At 39.7% G+C, this 18520-nt stretch overlaps 1 protein-coding gene across 3 annotated transcripts in view; it reads left to right on the top strand.

Moving 5' to 3' along the window:
- Hmcn1 (hemicentin 1) overlaps window positions 1-18520 on the top strand; it is a 442580-nt gene that overhangs the window by 268964 nt on the left and 155096 nt on the right. For all 3 annotated transcript variants that reach the window (XM_052737150.1, XM_052737149.1, XM_052737151.1), the window contains 6 exons: window positions 528-806; window positions 1354-1635; window positions 2736-2844; window positions 3691-3860; window positions 5203-5357; window positions 8767-8890. In XM_052737150.1, coding sequence (XP_052593110.1) covers window positions 528-806; window positions 1354-1635; window positions 2736-2844; window positions 3691-3860; window positions 5203-5357; window positions 8767-8890 — 1119 coding nt within the window. The remainder of the gene's footprint in view (window positions 1-527; window positions 807-1353; window positions 1636-2735; window positions 2845-3690; window positions 3861-5202; window positions 5358-8766; window positions 8891-18520) is intronic.

Below are 18520 nucleotides of genomic sequence, written 5' to 3'. Positions count from 1 at the left end.
GAAGCTACCCATGGAGCCGATTAGATATGTGCAGCTAATGAATGGACTCCTGGCAATTAAAAACTAGTACTAGCAAGAAAGAAGAGACTCCACAGCTGCTGCCAGTAGCTGGTCCTGAAAGCATTCAGAGGTACTTCTGTATTTTGGGAGAGGACATGCGGTAGTGCTACCTCTGACCCTTTTGTTCCTTTGGCATGGTTTTTGAACTTAATGTGCCTTCTTTAAGGGAGGCTTTAGTTTGGATTGCTTTGTTTGTTGAAGCTAACTTGCTTGATTATTCCAATATGGTCAATCCCATGAGCTACTGAACCTGGACTGTGACTTACTTGACTGTTTCCCTGAAAGCTGGAACTGGAAAGGAAGGTGACAGAGACTGTGTGGACCAGAGAGGGAAGTAATCATCTGTAGAGGACACAGACTTCCTGTCATTAATATATATTTATGTTAAACTAAAAATCTTAGCTTCCATAGCACTTACTATTGCGATGCAGATGCTAAATTTGTGTTTGTTTTGAAATCTTTTGTAGTTCCACCTAGTATTAAAGGAGGGAACGTTACCACAGAAATATCGGCGTTGCTCAACAGCATAGTTAAACTGGAATGTGAGTCCCGGGGGCTTCCAGTGCCTACCATTACCTGGTATAAGGATGGCCAGGTCATCATATCCAGCTCACAAGCGCTTTATGTTGATAAAGGACAATTTCTTCACATTCCAAGAGCACAGGTCTCTGATTCAGCAACATATACATGCCATGTATCCAATGTTGCTGGAACGGCTGAAAAATCATTCCATGTTGACATCTATGGTAAGGATATATATCTATATATATAGATATATATATATATAGATATATATATATATATATATATATATCTTATCCGAGTGCCTTTCTAGTATGTTACCATCTAAATTACTTATTAATAAAACCTTGGTGGGAGGTTTTTTTCTCTATATGGATAATAATTGGAAGAGTGTTATAATTTGAAATTTTTTTTACAAAAGCTAAGGTTAGCAAAACATAGTTCATTTCTTTAACCAACTCTTCCCCTTGGAACTTGGAGCATCTCAACCATTTGGTTCTTAGCAATACGGTAAAGCAGTGGTTAGTATTAAGATAGCTCTCTGCTCTTTGTCTTTTGTTATCATGACATTCCATAGCACCTCAGAATAATTAGAATAGTTGTAGATCAGTTGAACCAAGAAATTCTTCCCTTACCAACTTAGAGGGAAACAGGCGTGTAGGACGCTCCTCTGGTCAAAACATGAGAAAAAAATTCCCCTTTTATTTACTTAAGATATTCTTTTATGACTGGGAAAAGAATTACCTGAAATATTACTATTGTTTCCCCTAGTTCCTCCAATAATTGAAGGTGACTTGGCCATGCCTTCAAATAAGCAAGTTGTTATTGGTCGGTCATTGATCTTGGAGTGTAAAGCTGCTGGCAACCCTCCTCCCGTTCTTACTTGGTTAAAAGATGGTGTACCTGTGAAAGCCAGTGACAACATCCGCATAGAAGCCGGTGGGAAGACACTTGAAATCCTGAGTGCCCTGGAAGGTGACCGGGGACAATACATATGTGTGGCTACCAGTGTGGCAGGAGAAAGGGAAATCAAATATGAAGTTGATGTCTTAGGTGAGTAAGGATACCACTGCCTGGACTGTCAGATTTACAGCAGTGCATCACTGAACACATCTGAAATCCTGTAGTAATAACTGGATTATTGAACACATCTGAGATCGTGTAGTAATAACTGGATTGTTGAACACATCTGAGATCATGTAGTAATAAGTGGATTGTTGAACACAGCTGAGATCATGTAGTAATAACTGGGTTGTTGAACACATCTGAGATTGTGTAGTAATAACTGGATTGTTGAACACAGCTGAGATCATGTAGTAATAACTGGGTTGTTGAACACATCTGAGATTGTGTAGTAATAACTGGATTGTTGAACACATCTGAGATCGTGTAGTAATAACTGGATTGTTGAACACATCTGAGATCATTAGAGTAACTGGATTGTTGAACACATCTGAGATCATTAATAATAATTGCATCATTGAACATCTGAGATCCTGTAGTAATAACTGGATTGTTGAACACATCTGAGATCATTAGTAATAACTGAATTATTGAACACATCTGAGATCATGTAGAAATAATGCAGTCTAAGTTCAGGTGTAGTCAGCTTTTCAAGTCTGTTCAAGTGGTGAGTTTCTCAACAGAATCCCGTAATCTAAATCTCATGCGGCTCTTCCATGGGTTTTGATGAATGCAGCTCTTGCAAGGTCATTTTCATAACTATATCAACCTCGGGCTGCAGCGAGTCACAAGGTATTCTTCTGTAATGAGCACCATGTCAGACCACAGATAATGATCTCTGGACCTTGGGAAATCATCTTGCAACCTTGAGACTCTGTAATCGCAGCCAGAAGATTCTTAAATGGGTGTTATTGTGAAAATAAACAACATAAAACATGGATAAACTTTACATTAGCACAGCATCTATGGCACCATAGTGTGTGTCAGAGAAAATGCCTAGTGACCAGGGCACATTCCTCATAGGAAGTTATTGAAAAATTCATTTACAACTTCAGATCCCCTAGAGTATCAAACTCCTATGGAAAGCATCAGTTTTCATAGCTACTACTGAGCTGTCAGGGTGGATTCAGTCCTGTAAACATGGCTTTGCCTGCTACCTTCTGTCTTGTCCTTTCTTCCTTTCTTTCTAGTGCCACCAGCTGTGGAAGGAGGAGATGAAACCTCTTACTTCATCGTGATGGCAAATAACTTGCTGGAGCTGGATTGCCAGGTCACAGGCTCCCCGCCACCAACTCTCATGTAAGCGCTTTGGTATGTCTTCTAAATACCTCTCTCACCTTTTAATATAAGTGTTTTGGAGTTGTCCTAGAGGATTTTGACATTGAGGAGAGTCAGCACAGAATCACATTCCTCTCGGAAAAGATATGGTCTATATACAAGGCACCGGGTACCTGGCACTCAAAAAGCACACATATTGGCACAACTGGAGAAAATCCTTTGTGTTATCTTAGGAATCATATTTTCAGCCAGGAGATATAGACTATTAAGCACTATTAGTGTTGGAGCTCTCTGAGGCACTGACATGTGTAACAGACTGTTAAACAAAAAGGGTAGCAGAAATAGTGTAGAAATGGGGAGGTTAGCATGCTCATAGTCTTGTCTGGTTGGTCTCCTTCCTACGTTCTCAAAGCATTATTGAATATACAGTTTTCATTTCCAAAATGGTATGAGACATGCACAAGAAAAGTTGGTTGACTACAGTTCACACATTATAGTGATAGCCCACAAAACCATAAAACTCTGATTTCAATATTTGGTTCGCAAACATTAGAAGATCATTGCCTTTTGTTGGTTAATATTATTTAAATACTACAGTGAATAGTATCATTTGTCCCTTTCTGAACCTAAACTTAGAAGGATAATGGACTCATTACAGAGTTCTTGAGTTCCAGCTGTATGCCAACCTCTCTGAGAGACCATGTTTCTTTCTTACTTCTCTTCAACATCCTGTTTTACAGAGTGATTAATTAGGAGATCAGGTGAATGCATAGGGGAGAATAACTACAGCACACAAATAACCTCTAGGAAATTGCTTATTTGCAATAAGTATCTAGAATTTTTTTTTTTTTTTGCCTTTCTCTCCAGGTGGCTAAAAGGCGGTCAGTTAATTGATGAAAGAGATGGATTCAAGGTCTTACTAAATGGTCGCAAACTGGTTATTACTCAGGCTCAAGTGTCAGACACAGGCCTTTACCAATGTGTGGCAACGAACACTGCGGGGGACCACAGGAAGGAGTTTGAAGTGACAGTTCATGGTATGCCAAGGAAGGGATGGGTGTGCTGCATTTAAACCACTCTGGGCTTTATTCGTTATCTCATTCAGAGAGGAGCAGGGTCATCTGGAGAAATCTTGTGTTGTGTAAAGCAGTGAGAAAAAGGGCAAGTGTAGTTAAATAATAACAGATTTACATTATTTTCTGGGGCAGCGATTCACCCAAAGTATCATGTGAATAAGATTCAACAATAGCTGTCAGCAAGTGTATTCTACCTGGTGTCAGAGGGTGGACAGGGAGCTAGACTACAACAGAAGAGGATGGTTAAAAACTCCAAGTGAATGGCTTATGTCAACCTTTAAAGATTTGACCCAAACAGGAGTGATTATGAACAGTGTTTTCCAGAAGCAAGGCTTAGGGTAGAATTGTGGGATCCAGGAACATAATAAGTGTATTCACAGAACTGGCACATTAAGGTTATGACCGTGAATCTAGTGACAAGAGACAATCTCTGCCAGGGCATTATGTGTCCCACTTGCCAGCAGAACTTGAGAAGGAAGGGACTGGAACCAGAAACTGAAGAGTTGTTTGGAATGCACAGGAACAGAATCTGTGAATAGCAACTACGTTCCTCCCCCTGTCTCTGTAGACTCTCCTTTAAATTTTATTTTTCCATGTCTCATGATGGAATACAGACAGATCTAGTCCATACTTCGAATTCTAGAGAGAGAATCTGGCAAACCCAGATTCAATCACCTTATAACCCCAGGTTCAGTCAGCCTTACTAGGGACAGAGTCCTGTACCTAAATGCTCCTTGAATCTGGCATTAGTTTAATGAAGTCATTCCAGAGAAATGGATGGTAATTATCAATTGGAAAAATAAGTCAATGGGTTTGAGCCAAGCATACATGTTAGGTTGCAGTAACCATATGGACATTTGGCTATTTGAATAATTAAAGACAGAACTAAAAATGAGTGTTATCTAAAAAGAATGAAATTATAAATTAAATCCAAACTAAAATTATAAGTTAAATAAAAATTAAAAAAGATAAAGTTGTTTCATTGTTTGTGAAAAAATGGTAATTTTTCTAATTTTAAAGTTTCAGATCTCTTAAACATATTTTGAATACGTTTTTATTAATCCTTTGAGAATTTCACGTGTGCATAAAATGTAACTTGATAATAGACACTCATTCCTCATTCATCCCCCTCCTGGATCTACCCCACACACATATCCCAACTTTATGCCCCAGAGTTTTCTTTCTATAACCCTGGAGTCCTTTTGCACTGCCCATTTATCATGGGTGCCTCACACATACTCTTAGGTCTGTGATGTCATTGATTGCGGTTTTCATTCTCTCTCTCTCCCTTCTTTTCATCTAGTTCCTCCAACAATCAAGTCCTCAGACCTTCCCGAAAAGACTGTGGTGAGGCACAAGCCAGTCACCTTGCAGTGCATAGCCAATGGCATTCCCAACCCGTCCATTACATGGCTGAAGGACGACCAGCCTGTGAACACTGCCCAAGGAAACCTCAGAGTAAGTATAAGACACTGAGTCCAAATTAAGACAGCCATGGAGGTCTTGCTAACTCTAGCATCTCATTATTTCTAAAGTATAGATTTTCCTATAAGACAGATTTGGCAGAAATTTGGTTAAAATACGTTTTCCTTCATTTCTCAATAGAATTAAAAACCCTTACTGGTGTAGCTTTTAGTATAGGAGTTGTATTTATTTTGATTTATGCCTTCAAAAATTGATATCTTGGGAATAACTAAAAAATAATTTCTTTCTCACATGCTGACTGTTCCCTCTGGCATTTAATTATGTTTTAGTAAATATTTAAAGAATCAGAAACTAGATAAACATGAATAGCTGACAGATTTCTAACCCAGATAACTTAACTGATGCACTTAAAAATCAGAACTAGCCAGACCTGGTGGTATAGGCCAGTATACTCAGCTATTCAGGAGGCTGAGGCAGGAGGATTGTAGCTCAGGCCTATCTTGACTACAGAGCAAGTTTGAGCCTAATCTAAGCAAGTAAGTTAATTCTTGTCTCAAAATAACAACATAAAGAAAGGGCTAGAGAAGCGCCTCAGTGATGGGGTGGTTGAATAGCATGCACAAGGCCCTGGGTTCAATCTCCAGTGCCATTAAAAAATACAGAATTAATACACTTTTCTAGTAGGATTAAGTTAATTGACAAATGGAGTCTTGAATTTTACTTAAAAGTTTTCAATATATGTCTTGAGTTCTTTCTGTAATAGAAATGATATAGATATCTGTTTGTTATTAATTATACTCCACATCTGGTAGACCTGATCCCACACCCCTATAGGAAAGAAAAACTCAGTACACAGACTTCAAATACAGTTCAAGTAAATGATAGCTTATCTTGGAGGGAGAGGTTTATCAGTTGGTCACACAAACATAACTGAATATTTAATGAGTATATCAAAGATGGAATATACAGAGCATCTGAAGAAAGCCTGTGAGCAGAGTTCTGAAGAATGCATGGGATCAAGTGGGAAAGAAACAAACACTGCTGAGAAGTGTGTGTACAGGCAAACACAGTAAGGAGAGTCTGTGTCCTTTTAGGGATTTGAAAGCAAGGCTGAGGAAGAGAGGAAAGGCAGAGGGGTTCGTGGCATACAGAAGTGGAGAGGCAGTAACAAGCACTTACACAATACTAATTATTTTATCTTTACAAAAGCAACTGGGGGAAAACAGTTTTAAGAGAAGAGTGCCATGACCAGGTTTCCATTTTAAATATAGTTATGTACTACTTTACAATGAGAATACATAGCAAGAAAGGCATACGTCATTTAGCACATTCATCACTGTCGAAACTTTATACTACTCTTCCGCAAACCTAGATAGCATAGCCTGGGGTACACCTTGACTAGATAGTAAGTGTCATCATCAATATGGTCCATCATTGGCCAAAGCACACTAGGTGGTACATGACTGAAGTTACTTGCATCCTTTCTGAAAAATTAAGTTGGTGGGTCAAGAGTAGCTATGTAAAACCAATGAGAACCAATGTGCATTTCTCTAGGAGACAGAGGTAGAAGTCTGATAATATATACTAGTTACAGAAAAGGTATTTTGGTGCAATAGTCAAGTCATTGTAGATTGACGAAAGACAGTTTACTGAAGATGGGGGCTGTGTGTGTAAGGAAACATCCTGAGACTTTAAACTACATAATGATATGGATGACACTGACCACCAGTGATATGGGACACTCTGGAAGAACATAAGGGAACGTACTGTGGTTTTTAATGTCAGGCTTCTGGAGTTCACACCAGTTGGAGATACACCGGAAGAGACGGTGGACATGGCCGTAGGTTATTGCCAATAGCCATGGAGATCAATAGAATGATTTGGCTAGAATTATTGGCACACTGTTTATATTTTAAGCTTTGGGCACAAATAAGTTAACCCAAAGAGTAAAGAAGTAAAGGGTAAGATGAGAGAGGATCACGCTAGTGCCGAGGGTCAAGAAGTTGTGACATTAAAAGCCAGGTGCAAAAATTGTAGGGCTGAAAATAAATGCATGGATATGTTGCTTAGCATGTTTAGTGAAGCTTGACTGGAAAATAGGTTAACTGGGAATTCACTTGGGGCCGTGGAGAGATCATTTGGGGTCGGAATGTGGTAAGCCTGGAGGGCTATGCCGAGTTCAGATTTCCTCCTGGGCAAAGTGGGGAGCCATGAATGAGGTTTGAGAAGGGAGCGGGGAAGGGATCAAATTTCCATCTTAAATAAATTATTCTGGCAACAGTGTGCAAGATAGATTAACAACTGGGGAGGCTGGAGACGCTGGAACATCAGTTAAGAAGCCATCATCATCCCACAGTGGTGGTGGAAGTGGAAAACAGGGGATCTGAGACACACGGCTGCGGTATAATTAATAGAAGTCAAAGTGGGCGCCAAAACCCCAATGACTGGAAAAATCGTGGGCGCCATTAAGTAAGACTGGGAAAATGCAATGACAAGTCAGTTTTAGGAATATGAGGGAATAATTTACAAACATAGTTCTGGATAGTTCATGTGTTAGCCTGTCCTAGGACCATGAATGTAGAGCTCAGGAGACCAGCAGGGGCTAAAGCTGTAAATTCAGGTGTGTGTTTAGGGTTTTTCACCTAAGTCATGGGATTGGATGAAAATTCCAGAGTTAAGTTTCCTGTTTGTGCAGCAGAAAGAGGAAGCAGGTTCTATAACATAATGTCCTGGGAGAGCCTGGGAGTAAGGGCTGAGGAATGCTCTCTCTGTAATGCCCTGTGAGTACAGGCCATCAGAAGTCTGGACATCTAATGCTGTGTGTGGTAAGAGAGACTATGCACTTAACTGTGGACTACTGGGCAATGCGATTGGATGTTATTGGTGACTTTGGAATAATCAGTGTTAAATAATGACCTCTGATTCACCAGCTTTTAAAGTGGCAGAGGCCCGGCAGCAATGGATTTCAGAGAGGAATAAGGAGAAAGCAGGAATTTATCGGCATTCCTATTATTCATATTTTATAACTTTTACAGTTTTTCTGGCCCCTGTGACAATTTCGTCAAAAAAGATTGTTGCCTTAAAACCATTTATGAAGTGTTACATAAATGTGGTCATGGGTTTTTTTTTTCAAAGAGTTTAAATTTTCATCACATGTTTTATAGTCCAGCATGAAAGTCTTTTTTTCAATGGGGTTTTATGACTATACCAGAAGGCCAGCCTTAAGGTATTTCATTTTGTGTCATCAAATGAATAAGAATACATTTTTTAAATCAAATTAGCTTGTTTTCCTGTGCATAATGAAGTGATCTGGCTCTCAAATATTGAGTTAACTAAGATATAAAACTACAATTAAACATTATACATTTAAACGAACTTTTCTATCTCAGCAAATGTTTTTAGATCCAAACAAAACATTGCCATGCTCTCTGTTCCCAATTAGATACAGTCTTCTGGCAGAGTTCTACAAATTGCCAAGGCTCTTTTGGAAGACGCTGGCAGATATACGTGTGTGGCTACCAATGCCGCTGGAGAAGCCCAGCAGCACACTCAATTGCACGTGCACGGTAAGAGTATGTTTATGGCTTTCTCTTGTGTATGTGTATGCATGTGTGTGAGTGCATGCAGGGGGTTGCACACACACATGTGTGTGTGAACACACATATGTAGGCCACAGGTCAATAGCCAGTGCCATTTCTTCTGTGTCACCAACCTTGTTTTTTATTAATTTAAGTATTTTAGGGGTTTTTTTTTGAGAATTTAATACATGAGTTTTATATTCACATCAGTATACCCCTCCCTCTCCTACCTCCAACTCCTCCCATGTCTTCCCACTCCCTCATGACCTCTTTTATAATTATTTATGGTTAAACACATGTGTGTATACTAAGCCTATTTAATGTGGCTTTTGTATATCTCCTGTTGCCATTTTCCTAAACTGCCTTTATTTTTGAGATAGGGTCTCTCACCTGGCCGGCCTGGTATTTACTGATTAGGCAAGGCTGGCTATCTAATAAGTCCTGGAGATCTGCTTGTCTCTGCTTCTCAAAGAATAGGATTACAAGCTGTAGCACAAATTCTAATTGATCTTAATAATAAAAATCTGGAGTCGGATATTGGGGTAAATGCTGAAAGATCAGAGAAGTAAAGGAGCCAGCCACTAGAGAGACTTCTTACCTCTACTAAATCCTCAGACAAAAAGGGTGAGCTCATGTCTCTTCCTGCCTTATATTCCTTTCTCCACCCAGCCATATCACTTCCTGTCTCCACCTCCCAAGTACTCAGGTCCCAAGTGCTGGGATCAAAGGCATGAGATTCCAAGTGCTGGGATCAAAGGTGTGTGTGTGTGCCACCACTGCCTGGCATCTATGGCTAGCTCCACCCTCTGATCTTCAGGCAAACTGTATATGTTAGAGCACAAACAAAATATCACCACGTTTCCCTCTTTTTGTCTAAAATAAAAAAGAAGGTATAACTAACATAAGAAAAAGTATATACAAGTACAATAACTATATACAATATATACAAGCAATAAATACATCAACAATGTCTAGCCCATAAACATTTGACAAATTCAGAAAAAATACTCCACTATCTGTCCTCTTTTGGTGAGTGCAAAAGGTTGTACCTAATTCACTTTCTATTCTAACTTGCATTGTCAAAATTATCTTTTAATGTCTCTCAACCTTACATACTTTACATTTCTTTAGTGAAGTTCTTTTCTGAATCTGGTATCAAGGAAAACTATAACTATAAAGTCTTCAACTCTATCAGAGATCCAAGAGGGAAATAATATTACCTGAGTAAGCAGGAAGTGTAAGCAAGTGACTTCCAAAAATGCGAGAAATGACAGAAACAGCTGGCTGCCTGGACAGTCACTACCCAAAGTTCCTCTGCAACATTGGGGCATCCATCCATCTTTGGCCTGCAACAAGCAGTCTCTAGCATTCCCACTTTTATGACTCTCTTCTTTAATTGGTTGTGGGGAAGCATAGAAGGTAAGAGAACACATGTTTTCTATAAGTTGCAAATGTAGAAAGAAAAGCTTGATTTCATCTATATGAAAAATCCTATATAGTTCATTGTAATTACAGTTTTTCGTAAATATCTTCAGTTTTCAGGTTGCTAAATAGTATGCTCAAATTTTTACGAGTGCATACACGTGTGTGTGGTACATATGTATATATGCGTGTTCACATGTGTAGAGGCATATGTGTGTATGTCCACATGTGTGCAAGCATATATACCATATGTGGAAGCACAAAGTTGATGGTAGCTCGCCATCTTATATATGAGCTAGGGTCTCTTGCTGAACCCAGGGCTCACCATTTAGGCTAGTCTGGCTAGCCAGTTTGCTCTGTGGATTCCCTGTGTCTGTCTTCCTGCTCTCAGATGTCCATAGGCTGCCACATCTGTGCAGCTTTTTACATGGGTTCTGCAGAGCCAAACTTGATTCCTCATCTTGTATGGCAAATTCTTTACCCTCTGAGACATCTCTGCCATTCTCCAATGTTTTTTTTTTTAAGTGATTCATATCACCTTCATCAATAATCCTTTACGGAGATTTTGTTGAAAAAAAAAAAAAACTAAGTTCCAGGGTTGTGCCTCAACCTTGTCTATAATCTTCTTGCACAGTTTTTATTTTGTGAATGGGAGTTACCCTTGACTTGGGATCTTCTATGGGCTTTCATAAAGTTTTTGGGTGCTAGGGAGCACATCATCAACATCACAGCTTTACTATAAACTTGGAAGACATAGACTTTGAGTCTATGTCTTTTGTTCTCCAGAGGTTTATCAGAACAAAGTCTAGGCTTTTGCAGAAGTGCCCTGAAATCTCGATGTACACATTATTCGTTTGTTTTATTCGTGTGGTTCTTTTATTTCTTTAGATAGTCATTAATCCATAGATTCATTCCACATTTACTGAGGAATCCAGCCTAGAATAATGTCCAGGGATCTAACTTAATTCCAGGTACATAGCAGGAAGTTGAAAAATTTAACATACAAAAGAGTAAACTGAGTGATTTTAAAAATGCCAGTGGGTCATTGGAGTCTTCTAATTTGCTTCTTTGCATGTTTTCTTTTTTTTCATTTTTTTATTATTAAGAGATTTTCTATTCATTTTACATACCAACTACAGATCCCCCTCTCCTCCCTCCTCCGACTCCCCAGGCCTCCCTCCCAACCCACCCATCCCCATCCCCACCTCCTCTGAGGCAAGGTCTCCCATGGGGAGTCAGCAGAGCCTGGTACATTCAGTTGAGGCAGATCCAGGCCCCTCCTTCCCGCACCAAGGCTGTGCAAAATATCACACCATAGGCACTGGGCTCCAAAAAGCCCACTTATGCACCAGGGACAGGTCCCGATCCCACTTCCTGGGGGCCCCCTAAACAGTTCAAGCTAAACAACTGTGTCGCCTATCCAGGGGGCCTAGTCTAGTACCATGGGGACTCCTCAGCTATTGATCCACAGTTTATGTGTTTCCACTAGTTTGGCTGGTCATCTCTGTACATTTTCCCATCATGATCTCGATGTCCCTTGCTTATAGAATCCCTCCTCTCTCTCATCAATTGGACTCCTGGAGCCCAGCCTGCCACCCAGCCATGGATCTCTGTACCTGCTTGCAACCCACAGCTCCAGGGAGGCTAGCTAGCAGGGGGGGACCCTAGGAAGGATGCATATTTTCTTTTATTTGAATGAGCCAGTTCAATATTTTGCTCCTTAAATGTTTCCTCATAAACCAATTTATTCTGCCCATGGTTCACAAAATAGAAACACCCAAATGTGAGCATTTTTGCACATATAAGCATGTTCCCTAAGAGTAATTAATTTGAAGGACGCTATTTGGAATTGGCTCCATGTCCTAGAGAGGCTGAGAACACACAGACACAGCCATCCCTCACTGCCTTTGATTTACTCTGCTTCCCACGGGTCTACCTCTGTCTTCTGATGGTTCCTTGACAGCTGTCTCCAGCATCTCCTCAAGTTCCCACTTGACTCTAAGAGTTGCCAAACTGTGTGTTCCCCGCAGTCTTTCCTTCTCTGAAGCTCCTTCCGTCGTCTTTGCAGTTCAAACTGCTGCTTCCTGCGTGGAGCCTCAGCCCTCCTCCAACAGTGTCTCTGGTTCCACTGGTGTGGTCACCAGTACTTGGGGAAATTTTGAGACAAACATGAAAGGCTTTTTGGAGCTTTGTCAGTATGCTCCAGAATAACTGAAAACTAGAGTCCCTGGAAGAAATTAAATACCACATCAAGTTAGAACAAAGCACAATGGCACATATGCCTTGAAATGTCACCGTGAAAGCCATTATCATGTATGCTAGCGAAAAACATTTATTTAAAGTATAACAGAAAGCAACAAATGAAAAGAAAGAGTACCCAAGAGAAATACAAGTCTGTAGATGTAGGGTCTGAAGATGGTAGCAAAGGGTCAGCTGTCAAAAGACGCAGTTTGGGGGCACATCTACACGGAAAAATCTTCAAAGAGAAGGAAGCAAGTGGAAAACGTCTGAGTTCATGTGCAAAGAAAGAGACAGAGCTTAGTCACTGAAAGGGCTTAGTGGAGATGGCCAAGTGAGATGGAGAACACGATTGCATCTCCTTCACACAAATCACCGCGTAGAGGGGAGATCGAGCAAGAGCTTAAAGCATCCCATCTGCTGTGGTACCCGTGTGCCTGGAAAACAGCTCATCTCCCTGCGAGGAGAATGATGATGAAGTGAGCTTGTAATGATTAACCTGGAGCAAGTGGTTGGCTGTGTGTTTGTGCCTGGAATCTGGACAAAAGCTGTCTCCTCTTAGCGCTGAGGACAGCAATGTCCCATTGGAAGACTGAGGTTCCAAACTTGAGTCTGTCTTCTAGTATCCATACATTAATACTCATGATGATAATTAGAGGTGTGAAAATATAGGAATTTCTAAGAAATTTATTAATTAAAGGCTTTGAATAGACCTCAAATGTTGAGAGGACAATCTAGGAAAATGTGAGAGACTATAAAACAGGTTTTGAAAGAAATTACATAAAGATGCACATATTGAAACAATTGCATATTATTTGGACTTGGGCTCTCCACAATTATTATAGATACAAATTTGACTTCCTAAAGGGCTCAGTCATAGAAACTAATGCACTAAGAATAAGGGAGAAATGATAGCCTTTTTACTTTTACTCTGAGTGCCTTTAAATTACTATGTCCAACTCTGATGATAATCAATTTAAAGAAGAATTGACAAAATATATAGAAAAGCAATCGTTTAGTTTCATTTCATTATTAATTTATATAACCCAATAGTCACTTTTAGTTAAGGTTTGTCTAGCCAATCTTAATGGATGGGCACTGCATTCTGAAAATGGACATTTATTACAGTTGTCACATGAAATGTTCAGTCTTCAATATTCAGTATTCCAATTTCTCAGTACTGTCATTTCTCATAAAAATATCTTAGATAACTCCATTCTTCTCTATCATTGTAAAAAAAATTAACAAGAGTTGAAGAAAGTGCTGTAAGGATGCATGGTCTCTTGGACTATATCACCAAGCTATGGCCATGAGAAGAGGAACATTCTCATGGAATTTTCCAGGGAGGGATTTGGTCTGTTATAAACAGCAGGAGCCCTCAGTAGGTGGTCTTTTTTTTTTGATCGTCAAAGTTTCATAATTTTGGAAGTTTTTGTTCTCTAGACCAAACTATGAAGTTATATCTAAACCCCAAATATTTGCCAAGTGAGACAGATGTTTCTACAAACAAGTAGTTATTTGAAGTCTAATAACTCAAGCATTCATTTCATCTGCACATAATTATTTCCCATGGAAAAAAAATCATCCAAGGTGATACACCCAGAAGAAATAGAAGGTTGTAGTATCGAAAGGAGGGGCTTCAAATTCGGGTCTTCTCTTGTCACTTAACGTCTGTAAGACTAAGCTTAGATGTGAATCTTCTTAAGGCTAAGAGTCTCATCCGTAAGGTAGAAGAGATAATAATACCGCATACTCACAAGGGTTGTTTGAAGTTTAAATGAAAGACAACACATGAAAGTCTTAGCCTGGTGCCTGTCTCCCAGTCAGCATCTGTAAATGGTAGCATGAGGACCATTTTTGGCAAAACACATGTCTGGCTCCTGGCCCTTCTCACTGTACTCTTTTAACAAATAGACTGAAGACCTGCTGCCTTTCCCCTTGGCTGGGAACCCTCTTGCGTCTGTATTAGTTGTCTCATAAAAACATTAGGAGGACTCCTTATTTTTATTTTATATTTTAAAAGTATTTGCTTGGCTAACATCTGCTAACACCCACTCAAACAAGGTTTCCCTATCATTTCTGTGTTTTGTTTAATAGCTTGCCTGTGGCCTAGTGGAGACTCGGGAGTGTTCTAGAGAACTGTTTTGTTTCTTTCTTCATGGCCAAGTTGAGGACAGGATTCTACTGAACTGTGTTTTCAGTGTAGATTAATTTCCACTCTTTTCAAACATTAGTGAATAAGGTGGATTAACTTACAAAAGTCACTTTAACATCAGTTTTAACTAACTCAGACTTAACCAGGATTTGACACAGTCAGTTTATGCCCCAAGATTAGACAAAGTCGAGCTCGTGATGTTTCAAGAAGGTACTGTGGTTTTGGCATGATGTGCCAGTGTTTGGAAGAAGAAAAGATGAGAAAAGGACGGACGGTAAATTGAGTCGCAATCACCCTCATGCCTCGGGAATTCATGTATCTTACCATTGGCATGAAATGTTGTCTCCTTATTGATGACATACACAGAACAGTGGCCTCCCAAGTCATTTAAATGCTACAGAGGAACCATGTAATTTATACTGCATTTACTTTTATCTTCAATATTGGGTTTTCCATATAGATATTGTACAGATTTATGATGTTACTGTCTGTCACTTGAGGTAATGAACTATTGCAAACTACTGTGGACAGGCTTGTACTTTCTCAGGCATATATTCAGACAAGATCAAGCGTGTTCAGAATGGCATGGCCCTAGACAAAAGGCAAATAATCCATTCAAAAATTTGGGGGATTTCCGATCCATTTGCTTCTTGTCAGCCTGGGGTGCTAACCACACCCAAAGAGCGTACCTGGATAGAGGCCTTTGCTCGTCAGCTTTCTGAGTGTGTGTGTGTGTGTGTGTGTGTGTGTGTGTGTGTGTGTGTGTGTGTTTATGGTGTATGCATGTATGTACCTATATGTGGAGTTACCTGTGTATATATGAGGTATCCAGCAGTCAACTTTACATGTCTTCCTTGTTTGTCTCCTTATTTTTTTTTTTTTTTTTTTTTTGGTTTTTCGAGACAGGGTTTCTCTGTGTAGCTTTGCGCCTTTCCTGGAACTCGCTTTGTAGACCAGGCTGGCCTCGAACTCATAGAGATCCGCCTGGCTCTGCCTCCCCAGTGCTGGGATTAAAGGCGTGCGCCACCACCGCCCGGTTTGTCTCCTTATTTTTATCTGTTATTCATAGTAGGATATCAATGTCTCCAATTATTTTACTTTATTTTTTTGGTTTTTCAAGACAGGGTTTCTCTGTGTAGTTTTGGTGCCTGTCCTGGCTCTCACTCTGTAGCCCAGGCTGGCTTCAAACTCACAGAGATCCGCCTGGCTCTGTCTCATGAGAGCTGGGATTAAAGGAGTGTGTGGCTGGGATTAAACCACCACCTGTCTAATGTCTCCAATTATTAAGGATAATTTTTCCTTTTCTCAATGCATGTTGGGACTCTGTTGTTATATGTATGTATGTTTATAACTGGCATGTATTTTTAATCAAAGTTAGAGCTTATTGTGAGAAGATTTCAATATAGCCATAAGCTTGGGTCTCAGGAGAAAGAGGCATCTCAGGGAAACAGCTGTTTTCGCATATAAAGGGTGTGGGCTTGTCAGGAGTCACCAATGGCATACGTTCTTGAGATACAGATTTTAGCTTCACTTTTCAAGTGTGTGCACTGAGGGTTATAACTAGCATCTAAATGAACAATATGTTTCAAGCATAATAATGTTTTTCAATGAATAGCATTTTAAGTTTATTTGTGCATAGTTTTTGCTTCCAGGTAGCTTTTTTCTTCCCCTTCCTTTACGTTACTGTTCTTCTCCCGTGGTCTGCTAGTCAAGTTCTTATTATTGCTCCTATAAGAAATAAAAAAAGAAAACCTTCCAAATTTACAGTTTTCACTCTTTTATCTTTATCTGTCTTGTTACTTTTACCAGCGTCCCGAATTTATTCCTGCATATTAATTGCTGCCCTGAAATTTTTGTTTTAACACTTCTTATGGGACATGGGCTAGCACATGGGTTTTTTGTTTGTTTGTTTGTTTGTTTGTTTGTTTGAGATTTTGTTGTTTTGATTACCTAGAGAAACCCTAAAAGCCCAGGACGGATTTGCTGGCTAGTGACTTCTTTGTCGATAGTCACTTTCTCTCAGTACTATAATTTGTTAGTCCACAGCCTTCAAGTCTCCTTGTACTTTGATGAGAAAATAGCTGCTGTAATTCCTGGGATCCTGGTACATAAGTCATTTTTCTCATGCTGATTTTAAGATTTTTCTCTTTCACGTTTGGTTTTAAACAGTTTGGTTATATTACAGGTTTCTTCGGTGTTTTTCAAGTTGGAATTTGTTAAGCTTATCAAATATGAAAACTAACGTTAAGTTTATCAAATGTGGAAATAAATGCTTTTCTTCTGACTTGGAAGATTCAGCCACTCTCTCTTTTTTTCTTTGTTTGGTTTTTTGTTTTGTCTTTTTAAGACAGGGTTTTTCTGTGCAGCTTTGGCTGTTTTGAAACTCACTCTGTAGACCAGGATGGCCTATAACTCAAGAGATCTGCCTGCCTCTGTCTCCCGAGTGCTGGGATCAAAAGTCACCACCACCTGGCTTACTTGTTCTTTAAGTAATTCTGAACCGTTTTCTCTCCTGTTCCCAAGAACATGCATTACGTTTGATAATGTTCTATACACGTCCAAAGATCTCTGCACCTTTCTTCATCTTTCATATTTATTTCTTCTAAAACTGGGTTATCTTACTTGACCTGTCTTCATATCCACTGATTATTTCTTCTTCCAACGTGCTTCTCAAACATGCTATTGAGCCCTTATTGAGTTCTGGAACTCTAGAGTTCCTAGTTGGCTCTTTAAATCAATCCCATGCCTTCATTAGCTATCTGTTTTTCATAAAGTGCTTTTTCCCCCTTCCTTTAGCTCTCCAAGCAAAGCGTCTGGACCCTTGGAGAGAGGGGGCTTTAGAGAAGACAGAAGAGCTGACGTAGAATGTGGTTTTGTAAATCCAATATCTGGAGTTTCTAGAAAAGAGCCTATTCTGCTTCTTGCTCCATGGATGGCCATGCTCTATTTTCCTTGTCCATCTTGTTTTTTGTTGAAAAGTCATCTAAAATAATGCATGGTGACAATTCTAATTTTTAAAATCCTATTCTCATGCCTCTGTGGTTATTATTATTGTCACTGCCAAGACTTTTCTGGTACCCTCTTGTCCATATTCTGATTCTAGAGATGGTTACTACGGGAAGTCATATATTAAAGGGGAATTATGTTGGAAGATCAAATTAGGATTATTAATCAGCTCTACTTTAAGTAGGGGATGTATCCCTGATTATTTGGAAGGAGCCAAGGTAATCATGAGGATCATTAAAGGGAGAAGAAGTGTATATAACCTCAGACTGGTATGACCAGCTTCAATGAGAGATGAAGAGAAGAAGGCCACCGCCAAGGAATGCAGATGGCCTCTAGAATTCGGAATAGCCAAGGAAATAGCTTATCCTCTCATACTTCCCCAGAGAGGAATTCAGCTATGTTGGCACCTTGGTTTGCACCCAAGGAGGCTGTGTTGAACTTCTGACCTGCAGTTCTGTCTTGCTATACGCTAGCAAGTTTGCCATGATTAACTGTAGAAGCAACAGAAAGTAATTTAGTGGTCTCTCTGAACAAATCAAATAAAGTCTGTTTACAATACCCCTGAGAGGAGAAGCTTGCACTAAGAGAATTCTAAGTCTAGTTAAATAACGACAAATCCTGCAAATGTGTCCCAGGACAAATGATAGCAGCCGTCTTGGAAGGGTAGGGTTTAGTTTTTGTATTATTTTATTTTATGTGTTTGGGTGTTTTGCCTACATGTATGTCTGTGCACCACATGCATGCCTGGAGTTTGCAGGGCCAGAAAAGGGTGTAAGATTCTCTGGAGCTGAAGTTAC

This window comes from Peromyscus californicus, unplaced genomic scaffold (genome assembly GCF_007827085.1).
Source record: "Peromyscus californicus insignis strain IS unplaced genomic scaffold, ASM782708v3 Scaffold_14__1_contigs__length_90479793_seg_2, whole genome shotgun sequence".
Taxonomy (NCBI): domain Eukaryota; kingdom Metazoa; phylum Chordata; class Mammalia; order Rodentia; family Cricetidae; genus Peromyscus; species Peromyscus californicus.
The sequence above is the reverse complement of the archived record's forward strand: the minus strand, read 5'-3'. Positions and strand labels throughout refer to the sequence as shown.